The following is a 25,475-nucleotide window of genomic DNA, read 5'->3' as shown; positions in this document are numbered from 1 at the left end:
TGCCAAATCAAATGTAATAAATAAGCAAATAAATGATTTAGAGGAACATAATAACAGCAGGACCAAACCCAAAGAAACACAAATACTTGTAGTCTTGTAGTCTGTCTTGTTTAATGTAGTCTCATTCACATATTAACAAATTCTGATTGCAAATGTTATCACCTGGTCTGGGTAACTGCTGCTAGTATATCACTTTGTATTTATACTACTTGGTTTCGCTTCCAACTCTTTTTACAATGGTGTGTCACAAAAGAGGATCCTGCATAAAACAGTGTCACACAGATAACCCAGACTCTGTACTTGTTTCATTGCACTGCCTTTAATTAACTTTAATTGATAGCCCATCACTTCATGTAACCAGGAGAATCCTCGGCTGTGATTGGCTGGCAGGCGTCGAATCTCCCAGAACTTCAGTTAAAGGCTGGTTACTAGGCAACGTCATCATTAACGACACTCTCTCTATCAATAAAAACGATCCTCTGAGTTTAAAAAGTGGAAACTATCTAACTATCTATCTAACTGTCTTTTATTTTATTTTATTTTATTTTATTTTATTTTATTTTATTTTCAGTCTAGGTAAGTACAGGCTACTGAACTGCAAACATTAAGTCCAAGTTAGCTAGCTAGCTAACGTTAGCTCTGCAACTTAAGGTAAGTCATCATTCATATTTTGGAGTATAAATTTGAGTTCTTCCACTCTCACAAAGCTAAACTGCAGACATTTGAGTAATGACAGAATCTGTTCGCCCCCAGGCTCATTGGCTTGTGGTGTGGAGCCACTCCCCTCTTGTACCTCCCACCATGCTGCCGAGGTGATGCAGCAGTCGGCGGTCAGAGGGTGAAGCAGGACAGCCTGGCGAGCAGCCTGTTTGGACTAGCCGAGGCGTCTCTGAAGAAGACGACTGTGAAGGAGGACAGCTTGGAGTTCCAGCGTGGAGAGGCAGGACAGAAAAATCGACTGGCTTAGAATAACTTGGTGTACATGAGGACCGAAGGACACGTTTTGGGCACACGAGAGACTCAACATGCACCGAATAACGGGGAAAGCCGGAGGGGACAGTTTGATTGAGATGAGCCCATCTGACTCTTTCAATGGTGAGTAGCTGAAAACTCTGCCCTCATGCTGCGCAGTTTTACATTCAAAACGCTGCTATGAAGCGTGTTGTGCTTCACTAGGTATTTTCCCTAGTGGGAAAACAGTTCTGACTCAATCCAGGTTGGTATTTCTCAGTCTGTTTAAAAATAATTCAAACTTTTCGAGGACTACTAAAAAAATCATTTAAACTACAACCCTTTACACATTACCTTATACCCTAATATTGTCGACATATAACTTACACAAGCGACAATTTCCAAACACCATAACAACATAACATAAACGTAACATTTCTTAGCTACCAGAAGTAAACAGAACATTTAAAATTAGATTTATGTCACTGGTGTATGTTGGCATGTCTTCCTGGGACAACTGGCAAATCATGCTGTTAAGAAGCTTTACCACCTTCACCTATACAAAGGGCAGTTTAAATTACTTGGACTAACATTTTCTAAACTGTTTTCAAATGTACCCACCCTGCACACTTCTCCCTCTTCCCACTTCTTTCTGTTGGAGCAGCAGTGACTTATTGCCAGCCAGCCTCTGACAGCTGGCCTGCTTACTGGAAACACTTTGTCACTAACAGGCACCACTTCATCCACCAGCACAAACCCCAAACCCCAAACCCCTGTCTGCTACTGGCTAAATGTGAATTTTACACAAGCACTTAGAGGATTGTGTTATAGCCATTTATGGTGCTGCTGAATGGAGGATGATTCTCCCTGGATACTCTCCAGCAACCCTATCTGTATTGTCGATGTAATAGTGTTGTGTTTCATCTGCTGCATAGAGAAAATCACTCTGGTATTATAGCAAATCACTGCAGGATCATGAACTACAGTTACAGCTAGCTAGCTAGTATTTATGCTGTGTGTGGAGATAACAATGGAGGCAGTGTTTTCCATAAATCACACTCACAGGTTGGCTATATATATATATATATATATATATATATATATATATATATATATATATATATATATATATATATATATGCTGCATTCTTGTTGTATGATGTGTGGCCAGCAAAAATGAATAGTCAGGTTGTAAATACACTCAAAATGTCCTACTGTTTGTACATATCCCCAGACTGCTAGTTTTTCCAGACAACACATGTAGGGTCAAAATAAATTTTAAAAAACCATATAATTTGAGAGGCTCTAAATTTGACTCCACAAACACACAAGTCAAAACACAAGGACGGCTCAAGGTCTCACAATTTGCTTACAAACTCTTTGTGCGCTGTATTTAAATACAGATTCAAACCACATTGACCATACGGTAGATGCAAATTCCCAAACTATTCATGGTTGGGGTTTGACCATGTAGATTACAACCAACTGAGATTGTCACTTGTTGCGTCAGTGCTCACCCTTACTGTAAATATGGATTACATTTATCTAACGTTGTCTTGATATGCGAGCAGGCCTGTAAAGGCAGGTGTATGTGTGCACCTGATATTTACAACTCAAAATGTGAAAGACAACCAAATGCTTCCTGTCACAGGAAGTGAGACAAACCCACCCCTATATAAATAACAGTTAATGGCTGCTGATTTTACATTAAGAGCTTTGCTGCGTGGAACTCAAAAAACTGTGCCTACAACAATAAACTATACAGACACTCGCAGTTATCATAGGGAGATCATACATCTCTGTTATTTCAATAAAGCAGCTGTAATTATGTATCAGTTTAACTGAATTGTAAGATAACCCTTTTTCTGTGCACAGTACATGTACATGAGGTTTGGTGCTGGAGTCTGTTGGGTAATAAAAGAGAGACAGAAGCAGCCTTGTGGCATTTCCACTGTGATCAGCTGCTCTCTCTTGAACAAAGCTTCAGTTGTGGAGGCTTCTTAGCTAGGTGGAAGAAGACTGTTGGCTTAGCTGAGAGGCAAACAGTGAGTGCTCTAATACTGCGTCCTACTGTGCAGAAATATGTTCAGCTGTTTGAGAAGCACCCTCATATGTTGTGAAAGCAATATATTTTGGAACAAATGACAGCAGTCCAAAGTCAGTATCATAACTGTTTTAAGGAAGATGAAACAAGAAGTTGGATTTTATGTTGTTGTTAAACACTCTAAAAGCCCATTATAAAACACTACTTTCAAGTAACTTTAGGCTTAACAAAATGTGAATGGATGAGTTATATAAAACCTCACCAGTACAGTTGTCATGAACAGCAAAATTAGCCATGTAGACCAAACCTGGTTTGTGTACCAGGCTGTAATCATGTATTTTGGCTGTAAATTGGAACATATTTTAACACAAATTTTAACATGGGGGTCTTTGGGGACTGACTTGTTCTGGGAGCCAGCCGTAAGTGGTCATTCAAGTTTTTGGCACTAACGTGTTAGCTTCATTTTTCAGCTTGGGACGTTTCCAAATTGTGGCGATGTGTCTTTGCTTTAAGCCTGCTGTAAATTGTTATGTATAGTGACCTAATGATTTCAAGGATTCTTCTGGGGGTCACTGCTGATAATTAACAGTCTTCTCCAAACTTCTACATCCTTCTATATCTCAAAAGATGATTTTCATACTCTAAATTAAAAAAAAAATCTTTTAGTTGTTGCATTGTTTCTATGAGGAGTGGAAAAAGTGAAAAACAGTGATTTAGTCCAACAAAAACAACAAATGTCTTCGGTGATAAAAGCCTCTGTATTCCAGTTACGGAAAATGTAATTTACTTAAGTTTTGAACCACTAACTTATACTTTGCTGACATGGTGTGTAATAACGTAGAGACAGAGACGGTTTACATATTACAAGGTCCGAAAGGTTTTTTCAGGTCTGTGTAAGCGCATTTTCTGTTGAGTCCAGACTAAATATAACCTCAGAGAGCCCATCAATTAGACTGGCTGCATTTCTATTTAAACACAGACAAAGAGGCTGAAACCTTTTGCTTCATTTTTTTGGTGATTGCAGTGCCAACAGCCCTGGATTTTTCCTTGCTTTTCCATCTGCCCTGCTATTTGTTTATGTAAATCTCTGTATCACAGTGAATGGAGGTTTCTAATTACATTTGAGAGGCAATGCATGTCAGATGAAAGCAGAACTTTGATCTGTTTGTACCCATGTTTCATAACTCAGGCAGCTTTCAGTTTTAGTCACATTGAGCGGGTTTACCTGACTTTTTGTTCTCATTTCCTGCCATCACTCCTGTAAAGGGAGAAACGCAGCCCTGCAACATGGCTGTGTGTATTCTTTCTCTGTGATCCTGTTAAGTCATGCTGTCTGGCCTGTGGGAGCGCTGCCACAAAACGCTGTACAAATATAGACCACAACATTGGCCGACTGTCAGTGCTCCTCTCAGTGCAGGCAGCTGTTCATGTGCCTGAAATTTGACTTTACTGCCACCAATCTGCCTGTATGACATTTACTGTGCTACTAATTGCATTTCAATACAATGGTTAGAGACTACTATCATAACTAACACTGGTCATTCTATCATGAATAAAGTGTTCATTATGTTGCTGTCTTTCAGATGATATCAATGGCTACCATCAAAATGCGTCGGCCAGCGCAGGATCCTTCCAGCAGGGACAATCAGAGGTAAACACCAGACTGACCACTTATGCACATACGCTTATGCTCACATTTATACAGACATTTCTCTTGATCAAGTTTCTTTTTCTTGATTATGCACAGTCTGAGAGAGAGTTTCTTTTCATACGAATTCCAAATAGTCATTTCTTTACATGCCATGACATTATACATGTTTATAAGTGCCTTGGAACATTTTAAATTGTACCAGCTATTGAAATATGTGAAAATTTGCCCCTTAAATTCAGCTCAATTCAATTCATTTCAATTCAATTCAATTCAATTCAATTCAATTCAATTCAATTCAATTCAATTCAATTCAATTCAATTCAATTCAATTCAATTCAATTCAATTCAATTCAAGTCAGTTCAATTCAATTCAATTCGGTTTTATTATTTGTCCTAGAGGGCAATTTATGTTGCAGCATGTGTAAAAACATAATGAAAACACAGCAAACACAAACAATATGACAGAGAAACATACATGTTAATATTTATCTTTCCAAAACAGATACATGAGAGATTTCTTTTTGACAGTATCTTTACCTCCAGCTTGCTGCCTGTAATTGTGCTAGCAGGAAGTTCATTGTGTAAAAGTAAAATTCTTTACTTAGATTTCCCCCAACAGTGTCCTCCACCAATCAGCAGCCAACAAGTGGTCAAAGTGGTTTACTTTTTGGATCTTAATAGAGGCCACAACTCATAGTCCTTGTTTTAAAATTACATCCTCTTTTCCAGTCCAATCATATTGGTTTACAACCTGTAAGCATTATGAGAGAGTCAGAGATAACTCTTCTGCTCCTGTTTATTCTTCCCCCTTCACACTGAACGAAAAGTCTCCTTTAACACCTGATGTGTGTGTAGAGACCTGTGAGTCTCTCAACACCAGCCTGGCCTCCCTGGCCCCGTCTGACCACAGCGACAGTCCGCATTTTGAGGATCAGACCTTAGAGCGAATCAATGCTTTGACTGGGGTAAGACACCAGTCGAGGACACAGATGCATGCTGCTCTGTCAGTGTGTGTGTGTGTGTGTGTGTGTGTGTGTGTGTTTGTGTCATTGTACAACTCAAATTTGTAACTGCGCAAGACCTGACTCTGACCGTGCCTGACTTTATAACATTTACTGGTTTTCAGAGTGTAATAAAGTGCTTCTGGCAATAATCTGTTACAATATATATACACAAGTCAAGTGTGGAGTGTCTAACATTTTGTTCCCCTATGTAAGGTTGCTGTTACAGTTTTAGTTGTATTGAATTTGTTAGACTTTCCCTCACTATCCACTGGGTTCCTTCACAGCTGGCGAGAAAGCGGGCGCTATTCCTGAAGTTTCGTTCCAGGGTATGGCATGGTAAAACAGGCTTTTGATGTGATGCAACTTTATGCATATTACTGCCCGCCAGCTTTTATTTCCTTGTTGAGAAATGTCTGTTCAGCATTGAGTTTCTCCACTGTCATTAGACATTCATTATGGATTGAACATCAGAGTTGAAATCAATATACTCTTCCTAGTAGAGAGCTGATGTTTTCTTCTGGAGAGCATGTTTTTTTCCTGCAGAGAGTAATGGAAACATGTGGGCATGAGCTTATGTGTTGATGCATCATAAGCGTTCATTAAAAATGGAAAAGGCCTTTTCACTTTGCTTTGCTCACCTGTGATATTCGTCTGCTTCACTGAAGAGAAACAACAGCCTGGTGGTGTTACAGCATAATTAGAAAGTCCACACATGCAGACTAGCACATGCGCCATACACAGTATTTGTCAGTGGCCCAGCTGTTTTTGTGTGTGCATTAATGTGTATTCATATGCTTCGGAGTTATATAGAGTCAATACTATAATCATGACCCTGCCTTTTGCTTATGACAGGACTGAACTTTGCTGTGGCTAACCTTTTAGTCTACTTCTTATAAATCCTCTAAGATGTGGTCTTGTTTAAACAGTGTGTAACCCATTTCATTGAAAAGTGGGATCATTGGCCTTGTTAATGGTGCCTAATCTATAAGTTAAAAAAAATCCACAATAAGCTTCTCTAGTAATCTGGGTCCCCCTAAACTACAGGCTGTGATTTAGCTGAACGGAAGATCACATCCTAAAATTTGCCTCTATAATGACAAATGGAATCAAAAACTAAGTGTATAGCCCTCCTTCAACTTTTCTGCAGGGATGTCAGTGTTAGCTTTTAGGAATGCCCATTGGACAAGATTTTTTCTGCATATCTGGGAATTAAGAGTATTCATTTTCCTTTTTATAGCTAGTAAGAAAAACACAATTTTCCCCTGTGTTTAGAACGAGTTGCAGTGATGAAATAAAGGTATAATTCAGATATATGGAGGCAACCATTTACAAAGTTTGGCCAACAGAACAGAACCATGTTCTTTGCAAACCAAAAAAAAAGAAAAAGGACCTTGATAAAGTTTAAATAATAAAAGCAAAAGAGAGAGGGAAAGAGAGAGGGGACAAAAGAGAGAAGGAAAGAGAGAGGAGATTTGCACTCTTGCCATTAGGTTTTTCTGGCACTAATATCAGAGTGCTTTAAATATGATGATGACATGATGTTTAAGAAACCATGTAGCAGCTGTAATACATTTAAATCAGAGGTGACCTGTTTCCCTTAAGTTCTGTTCTTTTTATCCCCAGAAAAGAAATCTTTTGAAAGCAATATTTTAAAGAAACCCCTCCTTAAAACTAGTAGCCTATTTATCTAAGGCTATGTTTTACATTTATCCTCCTTCATTAAGATGAAAGAAATACACATGTCTAAACACCCAGTAGTTAGGGGCTAGTTGGTAAACGTATAGAGCTCTGTGGCCTCGGCCAGCCTCACTGAGCTGCAGTAGCTCCCAGCAGATGCACTGATTCCATACGGCTCATCTGTAATTACAGCAAATTAGAGAGCTTTTGCAGCGACAGTTAAAGAAAGCAACCACCCTGCCATGGTCAACATGGTCCAGCCTAGTCCTGGAGGTAATGCAGAACAGCGGTTAGAATGTATGCATAATTTGGGATGAGAAAACCAGAAATAGGTTGAATGCGTAGACACAGATACTTGTACAAGTTAGCATAGTAGGAGCCAGAGAGGTAGATCCAGCTGTAGAGCTAAAAAGAGCTGTTATCTACAGTATATCACTACTTGTCTGAGGCAATTCACATACTGTAAGACTTCAGTTATTTGCCTGTATTATTATTTGCTTAAATCACTGATCTCAACAGGCTTATATCTGGGACAGGCGTCTATGGAATGGGCTTTTAATTCCTTTCACACAAAACTGTTGCTCAGCAAAGACTGAAACACAATCGAAGTGTTTATTCAAACCTCTTTTTTGTGTTTCTTTTATTTATTAGTAATACTGTCTTCTGTGGTGCTCATGGTTTCAGTAAAGGGAACTGAATGATTCAAAAGTAGAGAATTTCATTAAGCTAACCATGTGTAGCATGTTCATTGTGACATAAGTTAAAACATTTATATTTGTATGTGTGATCTTAGCAGCTGACTGACGTTGTCTCCAGTGGACAGCCAACATTTGCCCAGTTTTATACATGAAAAGAGCTTCCATAAAAATGAACAGCATGGCAAGCTGGCCTCTAATTGAGACAGGCGTTTATTTGTCAAAATGTGTAGCCACATGGGGCTAGTAAAAGGGACCGGGCGTTTAACTGGGACTACACTTTTATTTGTTTTTTTATGGTAAATAGTGCCCCATCTGCACTTTGTGCATGGTTGTGGCAAGGACTTTACATTGTTTATTGATTAGTTTTGAACAGTTAGCATGGGGAAATTATGCATCAGTTCTCAGTTTTCTGTAGTTCTACCTCATCAGAGCAGATTTCTTCATGCGGTTAGTTGGCTTTTCAGATGACACTGGTTATCTGAAATATTAGACATCATGTTAGAGTGGACAGCGTTGTGCAGCACAGTGATATCACCTCCCCAGATGCTGTGCTCTTATTACATTAGCAAGCTAGCTGGCAGCCGCTATCCTATCCCATGCTGATGTCATCTCTAGGAGTCTCGGTATCCCTCCTCCTGTCTCACTCCCTCTCTCTTTTGTGGATGTGGGAGCATGTGAGGGCTTGTCCTGGGAGGTGAGAGGACTGGACGGGGCTCCTCTGGCCGGGGGATCAGTGGGATGAGAGTGAGAGAAGTGGTGATTTCAGGGCAGGACTGTGTTCCCTGGAGAAAGTCATTCTGGTCTACCAGGCAGCCGGCCTTTCCGCTGATGCATCATACCCATAAAGGGAGTGGGCCATGGAGGTAAAGTGCTCTTCCTTTCCTCCCCACCCCCATAGCGTTTAGCTGATGGAAAGGGCCGGCTCTGTCAGAGCTACAGCGCAGTGGGATGCTGTAGTTTTTGTGATGCTAAACGTTAATGAGTTCTCTGTAGCCCAGTGTAGGTAGCTACTGTGGTGATGACAGAAGTAACTGGTACATGGTTATTTTTAGCTTTCTGAACAGCTGAAGCAGCATGAGCAGCGAGCAGTCATTCCTTCCTTTCCTCCCTTGAAGCATTCCTGTGTAGTTCATTTCTGTTCAGCCCCCTGGCTACTGAAGAGACAGACTAACTGAAGGGCTAGCATTTGCTGGCTAGCACATGTTTGGAATTTCTTGATCCACCAATGCAGGGGTTTTCAGACATTCTGCATTTACAGAAAAAGCAAATAAACTACCTTATGTGTCTACTTGGTGTCCCTGTTGTTTAGAGTTCTATTTGTAGTCCTCTCCACACATCCTTTGCAAGAACATGTAGCCTGAGGTTGTGTAAAATGAGTTGAAAGTTGCCTGAAATCAAAGTGTTTAGTATCATGGGCATCAGTCTGGATTTATTTCTGTGATATAATAAGAGCTCTTTAAAAGCATGTTCTCATCATCAGTAAATCCTACCAAGGGAACATGAGAAACATCAAACATCTACCCCACAAAGCAGAATTCCTCCATTTTGCATGCTGTGTGTGTTTGCAGTGAAAATCTGATAATCAGTATTTTTGTTGTTTTCGAAAAACAGTGGACTTTGATGTGGTGTGGAGGCCTTGTTCTTTGGTTTTTTCTGCCACTGACACAATTTGTGGCCTTTGCTGAATGCATCTAAAGACTTGCTGAGCTGATTATGTGGCAGCGTGTGTGTGTGTTTAAATGTTGTGACCTGGGTTTCATCTCGTTGTAGATTGACAAACAGCAACACAGTAAGGACTCCGTGTTCTTCCGTGATGGACTGCGCAGGATTGATTTTGTCCTGTCCTATGTTGACGATAAAGACGGTGAGAGGAAACAGGTAAGAAACAACCTCTACGTACTGAATTTGTTTGTAACAACTGAAACTCGATTAATGTTTTTCAGTATTATTGTCATATTTATAGAGCAAAATATCTTGAACTCTTAAAATATAACACCAAAGACCAGCTGGTGCTTTTTACACTTCATGATTTTAACAATAAGAAGGGTTTCTTACAGGATATCCGTGGAGGTCAAAGTGTGTGTCAGCAACATATTCTAAATACCACAACACTGATAAAGTTAGATAAACTGTGCAGCTGGTGTCAGTAATCCTCTCAAGGAATTTTCTCAGATGTCACGTGGACTCACTGCCACTTTTTCCTAATTAAATCAGCTTTGAGGTACATTTCCAAACAGTCGCTTTCCCAAGTTGTCTCTTTGGCCTGTCTCTTCATCATCTGTGGAGTGCTGAGAGACTAGTGTTTGATACTGAGCTGTTAGTCTTCACGTCTCTGTGTAACCAGCTGGGAATGAGGCAGTTTGTCGCAGCCGACTCACATTTTACCCACAGACCTCATCATCAGTGAGTCAACACTCAGACCTCTGGCCTGGTCAGGAACTCGCTCATTTTTTCCATAGTATAGGGCAGGCATGTCAAACTGGTCCACAGAGGGGCCGGTGTGGCTGCAGGTTTTTGTGCCAACCAACCAAGAGCACACAGTTTGACCAATCAACTGTCTGAAGACGGAGATCAGTTGATTAAATGAGTTAAGTCTGGTGTGCTGCTACTTGGTTGGAAACAAAACCTGCAGCCACACCGGCCCCCCTGTGGACCGGTTTGACATGCCTGGTATAGGGGAAGGGCAAACAGAAGGCCAGTTCCTGTGTTTTACCCTTATGTGTTGTAAAATGTGACAGTAACTTTCAGCTCTAACAAGGAGGTAGTTTTTTTGTCAGTTTTTGATCTGGACAATACCTTTGTATGTGCCTATTTATGAAAAACAGTAAACCTAATTTCAAGCACCATATGTTAACGTTATATGTCAACCTTCTCTGGCTGACTACTTACTTTTTGACTCAGCTGGACTTGTAGATGAAAAAAGCCCACTGGCCAAGCATATTTTTTACTGTCCATAATAATAAATTGCAGTTTTGTGTCACCTATACCTTTATTTTAGTACATTTCATTGCTAAAATACTTAAAAACAGACTTAAAGTCTGTAGCAAAGTCTGGAGCAAAATTTGATGCTCAATTATTTTAATATTTTGTTCAATGGCTGATAAGTTCATTAGTCTTGAGCTCAGAATTCTGTTGTTGGAGTTTTTACTAATAAATATACTTAACTATCAAACATAAAAGTACATTTTAAGGTTTTGTAAACCTATCAGATGCTTATTCATTTTAATGAACTTAAAGCTCCTCATCAGACTCCTCACTCTTGACTGCAATGACCCTCCTCTTTGCACGGCCAACGGATACTATCCTCCTCCTGAGTCCACACCTGCAGCAAGTGATACTATAGCAAAGTAGCTGATGTGCCGTAACGTTACAGTACAGAGAAACTAGGCGCACTTGAGACAGTCTGTTTTTTGGCTTTGGTAGATGTGTGTAAAAATAATAATAAAAACCAATAGAAACTCTCATCATAGTTTTTTTTTTACTCATTCTGTCCAGCCAGCTGGGTCTCCCTCTGGTTTAAACTGGTTTAAAGTAGTTGTGTAAATGCTTTTATACTTGCACTGTCAGTGACTTCACGTTCACTTTGGATCTACACTTTTTTTAATCATACAGTGTGATCAGCATATATCATATTATTACATATGTCTGTACATTTTACAACTTTAATAAATAACTTTGAATGGCCATAAAACCAAATACTGTCCCATAAATGGCAACTGTGGACATACAGTAGATTCCACTGTTGTGCAATTGCAGTAAAGAAGCTTAATTTATATCAAACTAATATGTAAATATGCTTTGTTTTCTTTTAAAGGAGAGGAGGAAGGTGTATGAGGCCAATCTAGTGAATGTCGGCCTGGAGCTGGAAACTGAAGATAAATCGGTAAGAGCGTCCACTTATTAATTTGATTTTGTCTAATGTGAAAGAAAATTAAGTTTATACAGTTTGTTTGTGTATGTGTGTTGTATTATATATATAAAATATCTGTGTTGTCGTTTTTGCTTCTTTTTTATATTGAGATTATTATTATTTTTTTCCATTTTCTTGTTTTTACAAAGACAAAACAAAAGTAAAACAATAAATCAGCATATGCGTCTTTGTATCTTTTCAGAGATCATTTTTTCTCAGAATGTGTTATACTCATTATATTGTAACTTTTTTTTCATTGTCATTATCATCAGGAGTCAGAAGATGGAAAGACTTACTTTGTGAAGATCCACGCTCCATGGGAAGTTTTGGCCACCTACGCAGACGTGCTGAAGATCAAGGTGCCATTCAAGGCCAATGACATCCCAGACACCAAGGAGATGCCCATGAACTGGCTGTCCACCCCCTTTCGTCTGCCGGAGCACGTCATGCACCCCGAGCCAGACTATTTTACAGCTCCCTTCAACAAGAGCAAGACTGACTTCTTCCTCATTGATGACAAAGACACGTTCTTCCCGCCATCAGTTCGCAACAGGATAGTAAGGATGCTTTTTGTCTTTCTTAATCTTGCAATTGATCTTCAGATTCAAATATTCCCATGTCATTTAGATCATATTTTAGTTTACTACACAAAGCACTGCAGTGTGCTGTAATTCTGTTGGAAGGCCTACATGTGTTTTACACAATGTGTTTGTAGAGGCTTGTTTAAATGACCGAGTTCAGTAGGTCATGTCTATTATGAGTGACTGAATGTTTGTTAAACTGTTGTGGCACAGAAGAAACTGTTATTGTTCTGTTTTTATTCAACAAACTATATGATTCTATTTCTCCCCAGGTCTTCTACATCCTGTCCCGCTGCTCGTACTACAGGGATGAATGTGCAGATAAAGACAAGAAAGGGATCAAGAGGTTACTCAACAATGGCACCTACACTGCTGCCTTCCCCCTGCATGATGTGAGCCTTTTTTGGTGAACATTTGGCACTTTTTTTTTGAAGACGTGGAGTCTTCAGAGGAACATATACTCATCCTGTTTGGGGCAATTTTGGATGTAGCATTGCAAGGATGTATAACTTTGCAGTAAACCTTTGTATGTGACTGTGTCCTCTGTGTGCATGCAGTGTAGATACACAACAAGATCGAGGGATGCAAACTGCGAAAGTGAGAGATACAATCTTTACAAACACTGGGCCAGATTCTTTTGTTTCTTCAAGGAGCAGCCCCTCAATCTCATAAGGTCAGACTCAAAAACAAGGTAATCATTTCTGATGTGTATTTACTAACATTAACTGAAATAATAACAAATACTTCCTGTTTTTCCCTTCAACAGGAAGTATTATGGGGAGAAGATAGGTATTTATTTTGCGTGGCTGGGCTTCTACACTGAGATGCTGCTGTTTGCTGCAGTAGTCGGGACTATTTGTTTCATTTACGGATTCCTCACCTACGATGACAATGAATGGAGGTAACTGTGTTCTGCTTTTTTAAAATCAAGAATACTCGACCGTTGTCTTGGTCTTTCAGATGGCACTGTAGTGTTAGGTATTGTTTTATTACTAATGCCATTGTTCCTTTTATTAATAAATGACTCTTATTTCCCTACAGTAAAGAAATATGTAATCCTGATACTGGAGGCAAAATCATCATGTGCCCACTGTGTGACAAGAAATGTGGCTACTGGAAACTCAACTCAACATGCAACTCCTCCTGGGTGAGACATCCTCGCTTTGTGATGGAGTTGTTCATGAATAATGTTCTTCTAACAATAGAGGGGGTGGTAGTTCTTGATTGTCTCACTAATTCTCAAACATATTCTTCTTTCAGCAATCGCACCTATTTGACAATGTGGCAACAGTGTTTTTTGCCATATTTATGGGAATATGGGGTGAGTAAAAATGCCTGCATTCTGGATTTTGTATTTTCTAACACATTGCACCACCTAGTGGCAGATGATGAACTGTTATTAGTCACTTAAACTCACAGTTACTCACTCTGTATTTAAAGCATGTTCACCCACATCATAAAAAAAGAATATTTTCTCATGTTGTTTTCATCTGCTGAGGTGCTGAAATCTGACACTCCTGCCACCACACTATAGGCCTGTCATTATAATTAGATTATAATCAGATTTATTTAGGTCTACTTAAATGACCAAGGTCATGTCCATATATTGTATGTTATTGCCCTTAGGTTTACATGCATGTTTGTTTATATAATTTTGTCACCAATATTTTGGCAAACATGATGCCAGCATAAGTAGCAGGATTTTTCTGACCATTGTAATAGTTGCCGCAATGCCTGAGCTTTTTTTTTTTTTTTTTTTCACAGCGTCCAAGCCGATGAATTGAAAATGAACAGACACATTATGCTATTATTTCTGGTTGAATTAAAAGTTTATTGCTCTTTTAAAGGGTGTACTTGCACTGTTATGCTATTATATTTTAATTATATCTGAGACAATTAATGCCAATAATATCAATAATTTCAATAATATCTCAGAGAATATATCGTTCAACAAATGTACTTTCTGTGACATGTATAATAGTGATGAAAGGTGGTCAGAGCACTGAAAAATGACATTTAACTGCTCTGCAGTGACACTGTTCCTGGAGTTCTGGAAGAGGCGGCAGGCTCGTCTCGAGTACGAGTGGGATCTGGTCGACTTTGAGGAGGAACAACAGCAGCTGCAGCTTCGGCCAGAGTACGAGACCAAGTGCACCAACCGCAAGCTGAACCGCATCACTCAGGTGTTTGTGTGCTCATGAAATACTAACATGCTGCATAATTCTGTTCTAATGTGGAGCTCTAGGTCTGTGTAGCTTCCTCAAGGCTTTACCAGGTACATACTGTGTGGTAGGATTTGGAAGGTTACAGTATGTGTTGACTTTATTGGATAACTTTATACACTGAGTTTGTTTCAGTCATTCATTAGAACACTTTCTGGACTAAATAGCACTTTAAAAGAGACTCTATGATTAAGAACAATATTTCAAAGTAAAACTGACCTGCCCTGTGTTTTCAGGGAATGAGGAATATGTAGTTAGTGATAGCCACGGACACAGATGTGTGAAATTAACAGAATAAGGGGCTGTAATTTGACCTAATCCCACCCGTCTTCAGGAAACGGAGTGGGTTCTTGACAGGACTGCTACAGATATAATGGGGAAGTTGTTGCTGTGCTGGGCCACCGTGTTGCTCTGGGTAAGGGTGGCACTTGATGTGGAATGCCACATTGGTTGGGGAGAGGTTTTTGGTGTGGTGTATTTTGTGTGCATAATAGACATTACTGGAAAGACTCAGAGGCACGAGTTTCCTTCTGTACCGCATTACTGTTTGTCTGGAGAATCAGTATCATGAAAGACTGGCTTCACGCGGAGATTTCTAGGTGAACGAATTGGTCTCGGACTGAAACACCTACACTTAAAGAGCTGTGATTGAGCGACCTTGCTCTGCCTCGCATCTGAGGCCAGTGGTAATTAAAGGAACCTGGCCTTTTAGAGCTGTCTTTTCAGGATATAACCAAGGGTGACTGACTCCTGTGTCCATGCTTTGCTTGCATATGATGTAGGAAATGGAGCCATACTTACCCATAACAAGCAAGTGTGCACGCTCATGTCTGTCTGGAGCCACCGTCCTGTTATGGGTGAGCATTTTATCTTTGGTACACTTGATAAATCTACAAAGCTTTCATCCTCCACCCTGTGTCTTTGTGTCGTCTTCATTATACTGTTCATCGTCAGGATCTCTAACACCATGTCACCAGGGCCAGTATGTTTAAAACTTCTAAGAAATGGAGCTTACTTAAATAATTTGGTAGCTGAGACCAAGTCAGAGCACTTGTTTATTCATGGCACTGAATTCTAAAAATATGGCCAAAATCATGTCATTCTTAGAAATGTGACCCATTTAAGACCAAAGTCTAACAGCTTTAAACATACCGGCCCAGATTTAACTGTTGTTGTGAACTTATGTTGTAAAAATCTGTACCATGTGAATGAGCTAATGTGAAGATTATGTTATATTTCTTTCTTAATGGGACATGTGTGCACACTTCAAGCATAACAGTTACTCCTAACATCTGTGTTGGCAATAATTCACCTTGCTTTGTTCAGATGTTTTTATGTGTTTTGGTGTTTGCACTTGCATTGGAATCAGTGCAGTGTTCCCACTGAGTGCGTTTACATGGACATGAATAACTCCTTTATGAGGCTTATTATGATATCCCGGTTATGATCTTATTCAGGATTTGATGTTTACATTAGAACAGAGAACTGTAGTTATTCATACTCCTTGTATACATGAAAAATACTAGTAACCCAGTTACTGATTACTGAAGTCTATTTGCACAGGCACTTTGATGTTTACCAAAACAAAACAGAGAGATATTAAAGATAAGAGTGACATTGTATATTAAGAGCGACATGAAATATTATGGGCTTGGGCGGTATCTACTTTGCCATACCTTCCTGAAATGTCACTGTCACCACTTATATGACAGGGGAGTAGAGGATGAAGACTTGCAGACTCTTTTTATTACTGAAAGACAAAACTCTCTTTCTCCATCACTTTAAAAGTGAGACGCTGCCACCATATTTCGTACTTCTGTTATGTCACTTGGCTGCAGCTGTGCCCGCACAGGTGGTCGGCGGCTCTCAGTAACCGGGATAACGTGTTAATATACAACAGTAACGGATTTATTTGTGAGTACTGCAGATAGCATATTTAGGTTTGTCATGAATGGGATAAGGGCTAATCCAGGGATCTGGTGTTAACATACTCAAAGACAATAACATGAAACTCCATAAACACGATCAGAAATGGGGTATTCACATCCACGTAAACGCACTCACTGTGTTCTTGTCTTGAGCCATGCATTTGTCTTTCATGCTGTCTTTGTTGTCTCTGTCCTGAAGATCTCATTGATCATTGCCTGCATCATTGGGGTGATAGCGTACCGCCTGGCGGTATACGCAGCCTTCGCCAGCATCATGAAGGACAATCCCACCTCCCACCTGCAGGTGGTTGGCCCCTACATCACGCCACAGCTGGCCACCTCTGTCACCGCCTCCTGCATCAACTTTGTCATCATCATGATCCTCAACCTCATGTATGAGAGAGTGGCTGTTTGGATCACTGACATGGGTGAGGGTCAGGACCAGAGAGCCAGTCCCAGATATTTAAACTTCTGTGTCTTTATATATCCATTATACATTTCATGTTGAACCTTATGTATGCAAATATATTATTTTTTTTGTTGATGATATTTAAGTATTTGTTTTATGTTTTTTTCTGGGGCAGAAATTCCCAAAACCCACATGGAGTATGAGAACAAACTGACGGTGAAGATGTTCCTCTTCCAGTTTGTCAACTACTACTCTTCCTGCTTCTACGTGGCTTTCTTTAAGGGCAAGTTTGTCGGCTATCCTGGAAAATATGAATACATGTTTGGCAGCAAACTCAGGAATGAAGAGGTACCAGATATAACTACATCACAATTTATTGTTCAAGATTAGCACTGCTAATTCAACTTGAGTCTGAATTTAAATTAATGTTTGCTTCTTTCCCATCCTTCCCCGATCTCAACCTGTTTACCTTCAGTGTGACCCTGGTGGCTGTTTGATTGAGTTGACCACCCAGCTGGTGATAGTGATGACTGGTAAACAGGTGTGGGGCAACATCCAGGAGGCGCTGGTCCCGTGAGTACCCCAACTGAGAAGAATGTTCAAAGCACAATTCATCTGCACACAGAAAAGAAACTGAAAGGGTTAAACTCGCTCTCTTCACAGCATTTGCAGCTGCATTACATATCTCATAGACGAATCAACCATGGCTTGCGGCTTGTTTTATATTTTGATATTATTGATCTTTTTCTAAAGCACAAATGTTTTCAAGGAATCTTTAAGTGTGTTTTTTGTTGTCAATTCATCCTGGGAGATGGTTCAGAAAAGCACTCAAAGTAATGTCATAATTGCATTTTCTGAAAACAAAATCATGAGATTACAACATTTAAAGAAAGACAGGAAGACAGTTTAACTTGTAACAGAAGGAAAGCCTGAGTATAAATAACACAGTTAATCATGGCTAAATTGATTTAGCTGCCCTGGTTTCAGGATCCTGGTGATGTCTACGTTAGCTCTATGACTATGTGTATTGCACAAAATATACTTTTTTATTGCCCTTATTCTGAAAAAGACAATATTCCTACTAAGTTGTTCACATGGCTAATAAAAATGAATATCCCACTAATATTCACATTAACTAGCAGCTGTAGTGGACTCTAAGGAGATAATTCACCATTATCTGGGGTTCAAGCAGTCATGTTATGTGCCGTGTCTGTGTTGTTTTACCTTAACTAAACACAATGACAGGTAGATTCAGTGTCTGTAGAGCATCACTGTGTTCCCATAGTAACACAGCTTCTTACAGTCAGTAATGTCCTTGTTTTTTCAACGTGTGGTTTTCAGAGTGGCGTTAACTTGTGTTTTGTGTGTTAGCTGGCAAAAAATAAAAGAAACACATTTATGTAGTCAAAAAAAGGAAGTTATTTGTCTTTACTTTTCGGCATCTTCCACACAGCCATGCATACTTTGCTAAACGTGCCCTAACATTTATTTACCACGTCAAAATATGGAAAAATGGAACAGCTGGAACTGGAACAGTTTTGGACTTGTTTGACCATTTGAAATCTGTAGATATCCAGGTCTTCCATAATGTTTGTAAGTAGGTGAAATGTCAGCTTTTCTTTTGGGCATTCATCTCTACCGTAGCCACTGTTAGTTGGCTTGTGCACATCACCTCTATGACAACGCATGGAGCTGACCCTTAACATACAAGTAGTGTGTCGGAAACTATGGCAAAAAAATGAGGTGCATATTCCTAATGCATTGTCTACATGTCCAAATAATAGTCTAAAGTGAATAATACCGGCATATCCTACATGTCTTATTCAGAAGAAGCCTCATTTGGAGAAAAGACTTTTTTGGAATATCAAGACAGAACATGCTGTTTACATGACCTGCATCAAATTCAGAATATTGTGATACTGGGAAAATTGTGCAATATTGGTACGCATGTAAATGGGGTCATGGTTACACTGTCATAGCTCACTGGGAGATTTGAATAGAACAGAGCCATTAATGTTGACAAGGACAACTGTGCTTTTGCTACAACGACAGGTCAAAATATCTGCTATGAAAATGCCCTCCTTACAACACAGATACAGAAATGAACTTAAATTCAGTTACAATGGAATGGTTCCATGTTCAGAACCTCAGTTATTTTATTATAGTTTATATTTAAAACTCAGTACAGACTCAACGTGGCTTGTAGAGGATGAATTATGACACCTCAAAGCTGTCTGTAACCCCTTTGTGTCCGACAGGTGGCTGATGAACTGGTGGGGCAGCAGGAAAGCACGAAACCACCCAGAGAGTCTGTACAGCCGCTGGGAGCAGGACCACGACCTGCAGGGCTTTGGACAACTGGGTCTCTTCTATGAGTACCTGGAAATGGGTAAACATTCAGTACATTGTCAATCCATTTCACAAAAAAGAGAGTTAGAAACACACTTGCTTACAGTCAAGATCATTTTAGGGAAGTCCAGTTCCACATAGATGAGGTGTAAAGAAAAAGCAAGACGAACATTAGTGATTACCTGGTAAAACGCTGCAGCACAGTTAAGGATAGATATGTAGATAAACAATTGGATGCAGTGTGCACCAATCGTCTGCAGATGGTGCTGTTTCCATCCTACTGTCACTCACTGACCTCTCTCCTCTCGGTGTCCCAGTGATCCAGTTTGGTTTCATCACTCTGTTCGTCGCCTCCTTTCCCCTGGCACCCCTGCTGGCACTCTTCAACAACATCATCGAGGTTAGAGTGGACGCCTGGAAGCTCACCACTCAGTTCAGACGTCCTGTGGCAGCCAAGGCCCACAGCATCGGAGCCTGGCAGGAAATCCTCAACGGGATGGCCGTGCTCTCTGTGGTCACAAATGTGAGTGCTGGACTACGCACAGTATGTGTGCTTTGTGTTTGCTTTTTAACCACCCACTTTTATCTCTAGTTTCCTCACACTGTTTCTTTCTCGGTTCTCCAGGCGTTCATTGTAGCCTTCACCTCTGATATGATACCCCGGCTCGTGTACATGTACGCCTACCAGCCAGATGGTGAGATGAATATGAAAGGCTACATAAACAATAGCCTGTCTGTGTTTAATATCTCCGAGATCCCGATGGCCAACAGGCCCGATGACGGAGAGAGCCCTTCCTGGTTCAACAGCTCCATCACTACCTGCAGGTGTGTGTGACTGCAAGGCTCCGTCTATGAGAGAAAGAAAAAAGTAAAAGTTCTCCAGTCAAAAGTGTACTTGATCAAAAGCACAAGCATTTAACAGAACACCCCATTTAAGAGTTATAATATATATTACATTAGCATTATTATTATGGATGCATTTAAATGTTAGCAGCACTTTAATGTAGCTAGATGAGTGAAGCTAATTCATCTATTCTTGGAGTAGTTCAAAGACTCTGCATACCTAGTTCCACAAAGTATTTTAAACTGAATTTCTTTTATTAGTATGCAGATTTTGAAAATTTCATGTAAATCCATATTTATGAAAGACCTGGGTTGGTGTGCAGCCAACTTTAATCTATAATAATGTATCATTTAAATGAATCAATCATATGTTTTTTTATGTTAAGCCAAGGTAACGGGTAAAATAAGCCATGGAATAAATGCAGCAGAGTAAAAAACACAACTCTGTGAAATATAGAGTGTAAGTAAAGTACCATTAAATCATCAGTGTAAGTATCTCAAGGTTGTACTTTCATACATTATTTGAGTAAAAGTAAGTTACCTTTCACCACTGATGTATGAAATATGTGGTAATGGTGGTGTAAATTTATTTTTTTTTTAGCTAAGAATTTTAATGTAGTAAAGTCTCATGAATACAGCTCAGCTGACCTTGCGGCACTATTACTTTACTTAAATCACTATTTAACCTCATTACTATGTTGTGTGGTTGATATTGTATGTGTGTTTGTTCACGGTGGTAGAAGAAGTAAACACATCTTTTACTTCAGTAAAGGTAGCAAAAAAACAGTTCAGAAATACTCTGTTAAAAGCAAATCACACTAAGTAAAACTACATGTATATTAGAATGATCAAAGCACAAAAAGTAAATGTATTCGTTATGCAGAATGTCCCATTTTAGAGTATAATACAGGCTAATGTATCATTAAATTGTAATCATAGATGGACTCATGTGAACTTCACTCTAATTTTGCAGCTGGTAAAGATGGGGCAATTAATAAGATTTAATTTTTTATCAATATAATACATCAATCAGGGCTGTTAACATTAACATGTTAATTGAGATGCAATTAAGGTCCGTACATAACCCTTTTTTTTTTTTAAATTGCGTTAATCATTAGCTGACAAACGTTTTTAAGACGTTAAATTTTAGCAATGGAATAACTATAAGGCGATTTCACAGGGGTCCCTTGACCTCTGACCTCCAGATATCTGAATGAAACTGGTTGTATGGGTAGCCATGAGCCTCCCCTTTACTGACACGCCCACTTAATGCTAGCAACATGCAGGTTTTTCTTTTTTTTGCTGCCATTTGATTCTTAATCAAGTCACTATATAAGTCATATGGACTTCATAGCTGTTTTGTAATGCAAAAAAAAAATAAATAATTGAAAACATGTGATTAAGAAATGCAATAAATTACGATCAGCTATTGAATGTCAATACTTATTATGGTTTAAGAAATTGGTTGTTTGACAGCCCTAATCATAATGTTGTAAAATAAATATTGTGAAGGAAAAAGTACAATATTAGCTTTCAAGGAGCAGTAAAGTGGCAAAAAACTTCCTCAAACCTCAAAATTGTACCCAAGTACAGTACTTGTATAGATGTACGTAGTTACATTCCATCACTGCTTTTTGTCAGTTTGAATGCATTTTTATGGATAATCCAGAGTAATTATTACCTCATTATATTTTTGCACAAAGCATGACATTAAATGATGTTGAATCAAAGCCTTTAAAAAACATGTTCCTTCTGTGTAGGTATCGTGATTACCGCTACCCTCCCGGCCATGAGAAGCAGTACTCCCACACGATGCAGTTTTGGCATATTCTGGCTGCCAAGCTGGCTTTCATCATCATCATGGAGGTAACGCCAGGCCGCAGTGCTTCCACCAGCACCACCAACACTTACTGACCACTTTAACTGAGCCTCATATTCTTACCTTGGGCAGTCATGGACTGTTACATAAATAGTAACCCCAGTTCTCTCTCTCTCTCTCTCTCTCTCTCTCTCTCTCTCTCAAACACACACACACACACACTTCTCAGATAAAATACAAATCTGTGCAGTGTTTATTTTTTCTGCAGCTCTTGCAGCATCCAGCTTGAAGTAGAGCTAACCTGTTGTGCCTTCTTCTTCCTCTGCAGCACGTCGTGTTCCTGGTCAAATTCTTTGTGGCCTGGATGATCCCCGATGTCCCTACTGAAGTGAGGGCTCGGATAAAGAGAGAGCGCTACCTGGTTCAGGAGTATCTCCACAACTATGAAGTGGAGAAGCTGAAGATCCAACTCAGCCAGAACGGCCACAATGACTGTACCTGCACGCCCATGATCTACCCGTCTATCAAGCATGAGGTGCTGTCAGAGTGCCTCTAGCCCAGAGAGCTGCTGGTCAATCAGCCGGGCATGATGGGAGGACACAGTGATGTAGATTTCCCTGCTCGTGTATCATGATACTGAACACCACTTCGCAGTAGTGCCTGTTGATTGTGCAGCACACACACACAAATTATACAGCTAGAGGCTTCCTCATTTCACAGCCATCCCTCTCGTACTAATCTGCTGATAGTGGACGTGCACACCGGTGAAAAAGTCTTTGCGCATGTTGAAACACGCATTTAAACCTCTGTCTCATATTTATGGCTCTTCACTCTCTATGTTGTAAGTGCTGATGGTAATCAACATCTGCTGTAAGAAAAGAAACTCTTTTACACTGTGTCTAAGCCAGACAACTTCCTCTTATTTTTATATATACGACTATTTATTTAAGTGCCACTATGAGTAACCAAAGACTAGATGCCTTAATATATCACACACTCATTGTTGGTTCTCTCTGCCACTAGAATAACATATGATATCATCTAGAAACTGGGAGCTTGCTTATTATGGGGCTCTGAGTGTTTTGATCTTTGTATGCACAGCTGTATGAAATGTTCCAGTATCATACTGTTAAGTTTATGTTTAACTCAATTTTTTATTTTTTTTTTCATAGTTACAGCAACAAATGTGTGTCACTTCATTGTCAGTTAATAGGCTGGTAATATTTTGCTGGAAAGGGGGACTACGCCCATTTTCAAAATTCATATGTTGTTCTAAAGGTTTCAAACAGTCCAAAAATAGTAGTAAACATGAACAACCCTCCAAAATCCAAAAACCAGAGTGCTAAACCTTGAATTTGTGATGTTATGAGGTATAAAATCTCACTGCTCCACAAACAATGAATTGGGAAAGATGTTCTAGATCAGAGGTCTTCAGTGTTTTTTAGGCCGGATGGATGGAGTGTAGTTGCATCAGGGATAATGTGTAGCTGTAGCTTCCCAGTCAGCAGCAGTTATAGCATAGCTAGGTGCGTTAGCCTCACCCTCTGCATATTCACAAATGGCTTCTGAGGTGGACGGCATGCCAGTCTATTACTTGAAAAATTACAAAAAGATCCACTTTGGCTCAGAAAAATGTCTTACACTATGAATAATAATAAAGCTAATCGGCCAGTATGTTTCAGTAGTGTGTTAGTGTTAACTAACTGTTCACCTTGCCGTTGTGGATGAGTGCAGTTAAGTGATAAAGTGTTAACTAGCTCTGTCATGAAGTTGTGTCCTGTTAACTGAATGGGGTTATTTTATGTATAGGCCCCCATCAGTAACACTCAGGACCACCTAGGGGGCGCGGACCCCCTGTTGAAGACCTAGACTCTAGATGACACTGAGAGCACACAGGGGAATGTTCTGAGTACATGGGTACATTTTCGGTTTTAAAACTGAGAACATTATATCTCATTCGGGTATATAAAAACAAAAATTCTGTGGCTCCACAAAATCAGACTCCCATTCGTTGTCAGTGGAGCAGCTCCAGATTTTATACACTATGACACCACAAGTTTACTTTTGTGGTTTTTGACTTGGACATAGATTAGCTCATGTTCACAAATATTGATTGAACTTCCCTAGGCTGTTAAAATATCATGTACAGTTTTTATTTAGGTGGTGTTCCCCTTTAATCTCATAACAGCCCAACGGTTTCTCCAGGCCTAAATCTGACGTGAAGTAGCCTTTTTTTTTTGAAGACATATCTGTGCAGCTGTTAGTACTGTGAGTAAGGGCAGATTTTGTCCTGCAAAAGGCCAGTTGTTTAGCAGCAGCAGCTGGTGCATGTTGACTGTTGACAGTCCTGTTGAGAAAAGAAAAAGCCCTGAGAGAGTGAAGAGATCCCTTTTTAATGTGCCTCTGTTTACCAACATATCGGCGCTAATGAAAGCCTGCCCCTACCTACTGAACTATGTTTGCTCCATTACACAAAGCACGTCAGCCATCACCCAGTTCTTGTGCTCCTCGTTTCCTCGCTTGTCTGCATTGAGAGGGAAAGATACACATTTTTTTTTTTTTATTTTGCACAAAGCACTTAATGAAACCTGACAACAGAGACATAAACATGTCAGTGTAATTGTCATGACACTACGTGTTCATAATCAGTGTTTTGAAGCAGAAGTATGTGATAATCTGTGTTTATTTAAATGGAACAAGTCGCTATAGGTGAGATGGAGAATTTGATATTTATATCGAGCTTAAATAACCAACAAGGAAAAAAGATGTAGCTTTTTGTTTTAATATTATATGAAGGACATTTCATGTTTATTTGGCTGCCTATGTAGAAATATGTGAGAAGTATCTTTGTTGAACTAATCTAATTTAGATAAAATAGCTGGCTGGCTGTGCTAAAAAAAACTCAGGCAACTAAATGTGTTTGAGATGCATGTAGACGTGACCGCATAGCCGAAAGCGACGTTGGACTGATCCAGTTTGCCTTTTTCATGCTATTCGCTCAGCCAAACTATTGCCTGTTGATGCCTTAATACGTCTAATACCTTGTGTTTTCTGTTTTTTTTCCCCTGTATATCTTTTTTTTATGTCTTTTTCTTGTTATGTTGTAGTTAAAATATTTTATTTTATACTGTTACCATGCTTTGAAAAAAAGGTGAACCTGTTTACTGTATGCTTAAAGTTACAATTTCATGTTTTCATTATTTCTTTCTGTCATTTTTGTAACTGTCTTGTATCCAAATGCGTAAACAAAGAAAAAAAACTTCAAAATAAAGAAGCAGTTAAACTTGAGTGGTCATTGGACGTGTTTGGATTAATCCTAAATACTGTAGCCCATCGGCTCCTCTGCTCTGCTGATGACATTAAAGTTGCTGCTGGAGTAACAGATGGCC

The 25,475-nt window shown here is 39.5% G+C and overlaps 1 protein-coding gene across 7 annotated transcripts; it reads left to right on the top strand.

Annotated features, from left to right (window-relative positions):
* Positions 1-794: 794 nt before the first annotated feature.
* Positions 795-25,374, top strand: ano5a (anoctamin 5a). 7 transcript variants are annotated; one of them, XM_042495392.2, is made up of 22 exons: positions 795-1,095; positions 4,579-4,646; positions 5,474-5,611; positions 5,935-5,976; positions 9,796-9,903; positions 11,840-11,908; positions 12,208-12,492; positions 12,789-12,908; positions 13,074-13,189; positions 13,283-13,417; positions 13,558-13,663; positions 13,777-13,837; positions 14,548-14,699; positions 15,521-15,595; positions 16,866-17,094; positions 17,251-17,423; positions 17,551-17,648; positions 19,334-19,464; positions 19,742-19,947; positions 20,050-20,249; positions 22,028-22,133; positions 22,415-25,374. In XM_042495392.2, the coding sequence occupies exons 1-22, from the start codon at positions 1,026-1,028 to the stop codon at positions 22,640-22,642; spliced, it is 2,916 nt and encodes a 971-aa protein (XP_042351326.2). In that variant the 5' UTR covers positions 795-1,025; the 3' UTR covers positions 22,643-25,374. The 7 variants fall into 7 exon arrangements, with proteins under 7 accessions (XP_042351326.2, XP_042351325.2, XP_042351327.2 ...); XM_042495391.2 differs by lacking the exon at positions 15,521-15,595 and adding an exon at positions 15,073-15,153; XM_042495393.2 differs by lacking the exons at positions 5,935-5,976; positions 15,521-15,595 and adding an exon at positions 15,073-15,153.
* The last annotated feature ends 101 nt before the right edge of the window (positions 25,375-25,475 follow it).

Source organism: Plectropomus leopardus, chromosome 7 (assembly GCF_026936395.1).
Source record: "Plectropomus leopardus strain MGB_pleo_1.0 chromosome 7, ASM2693639v1, whole genome shotgun sequence".
NCBI lineage: Eukaryota > Metazoa > Chordata > Actinopteri > Perciformes > Serranidae > Plectropomus > Plectropomus leopardus.
The sequence above is the reverse complement of the archived record's forward strand: the minus strand, read 5'-3'. Positions and strand labels throughout refer to the sequence as shown.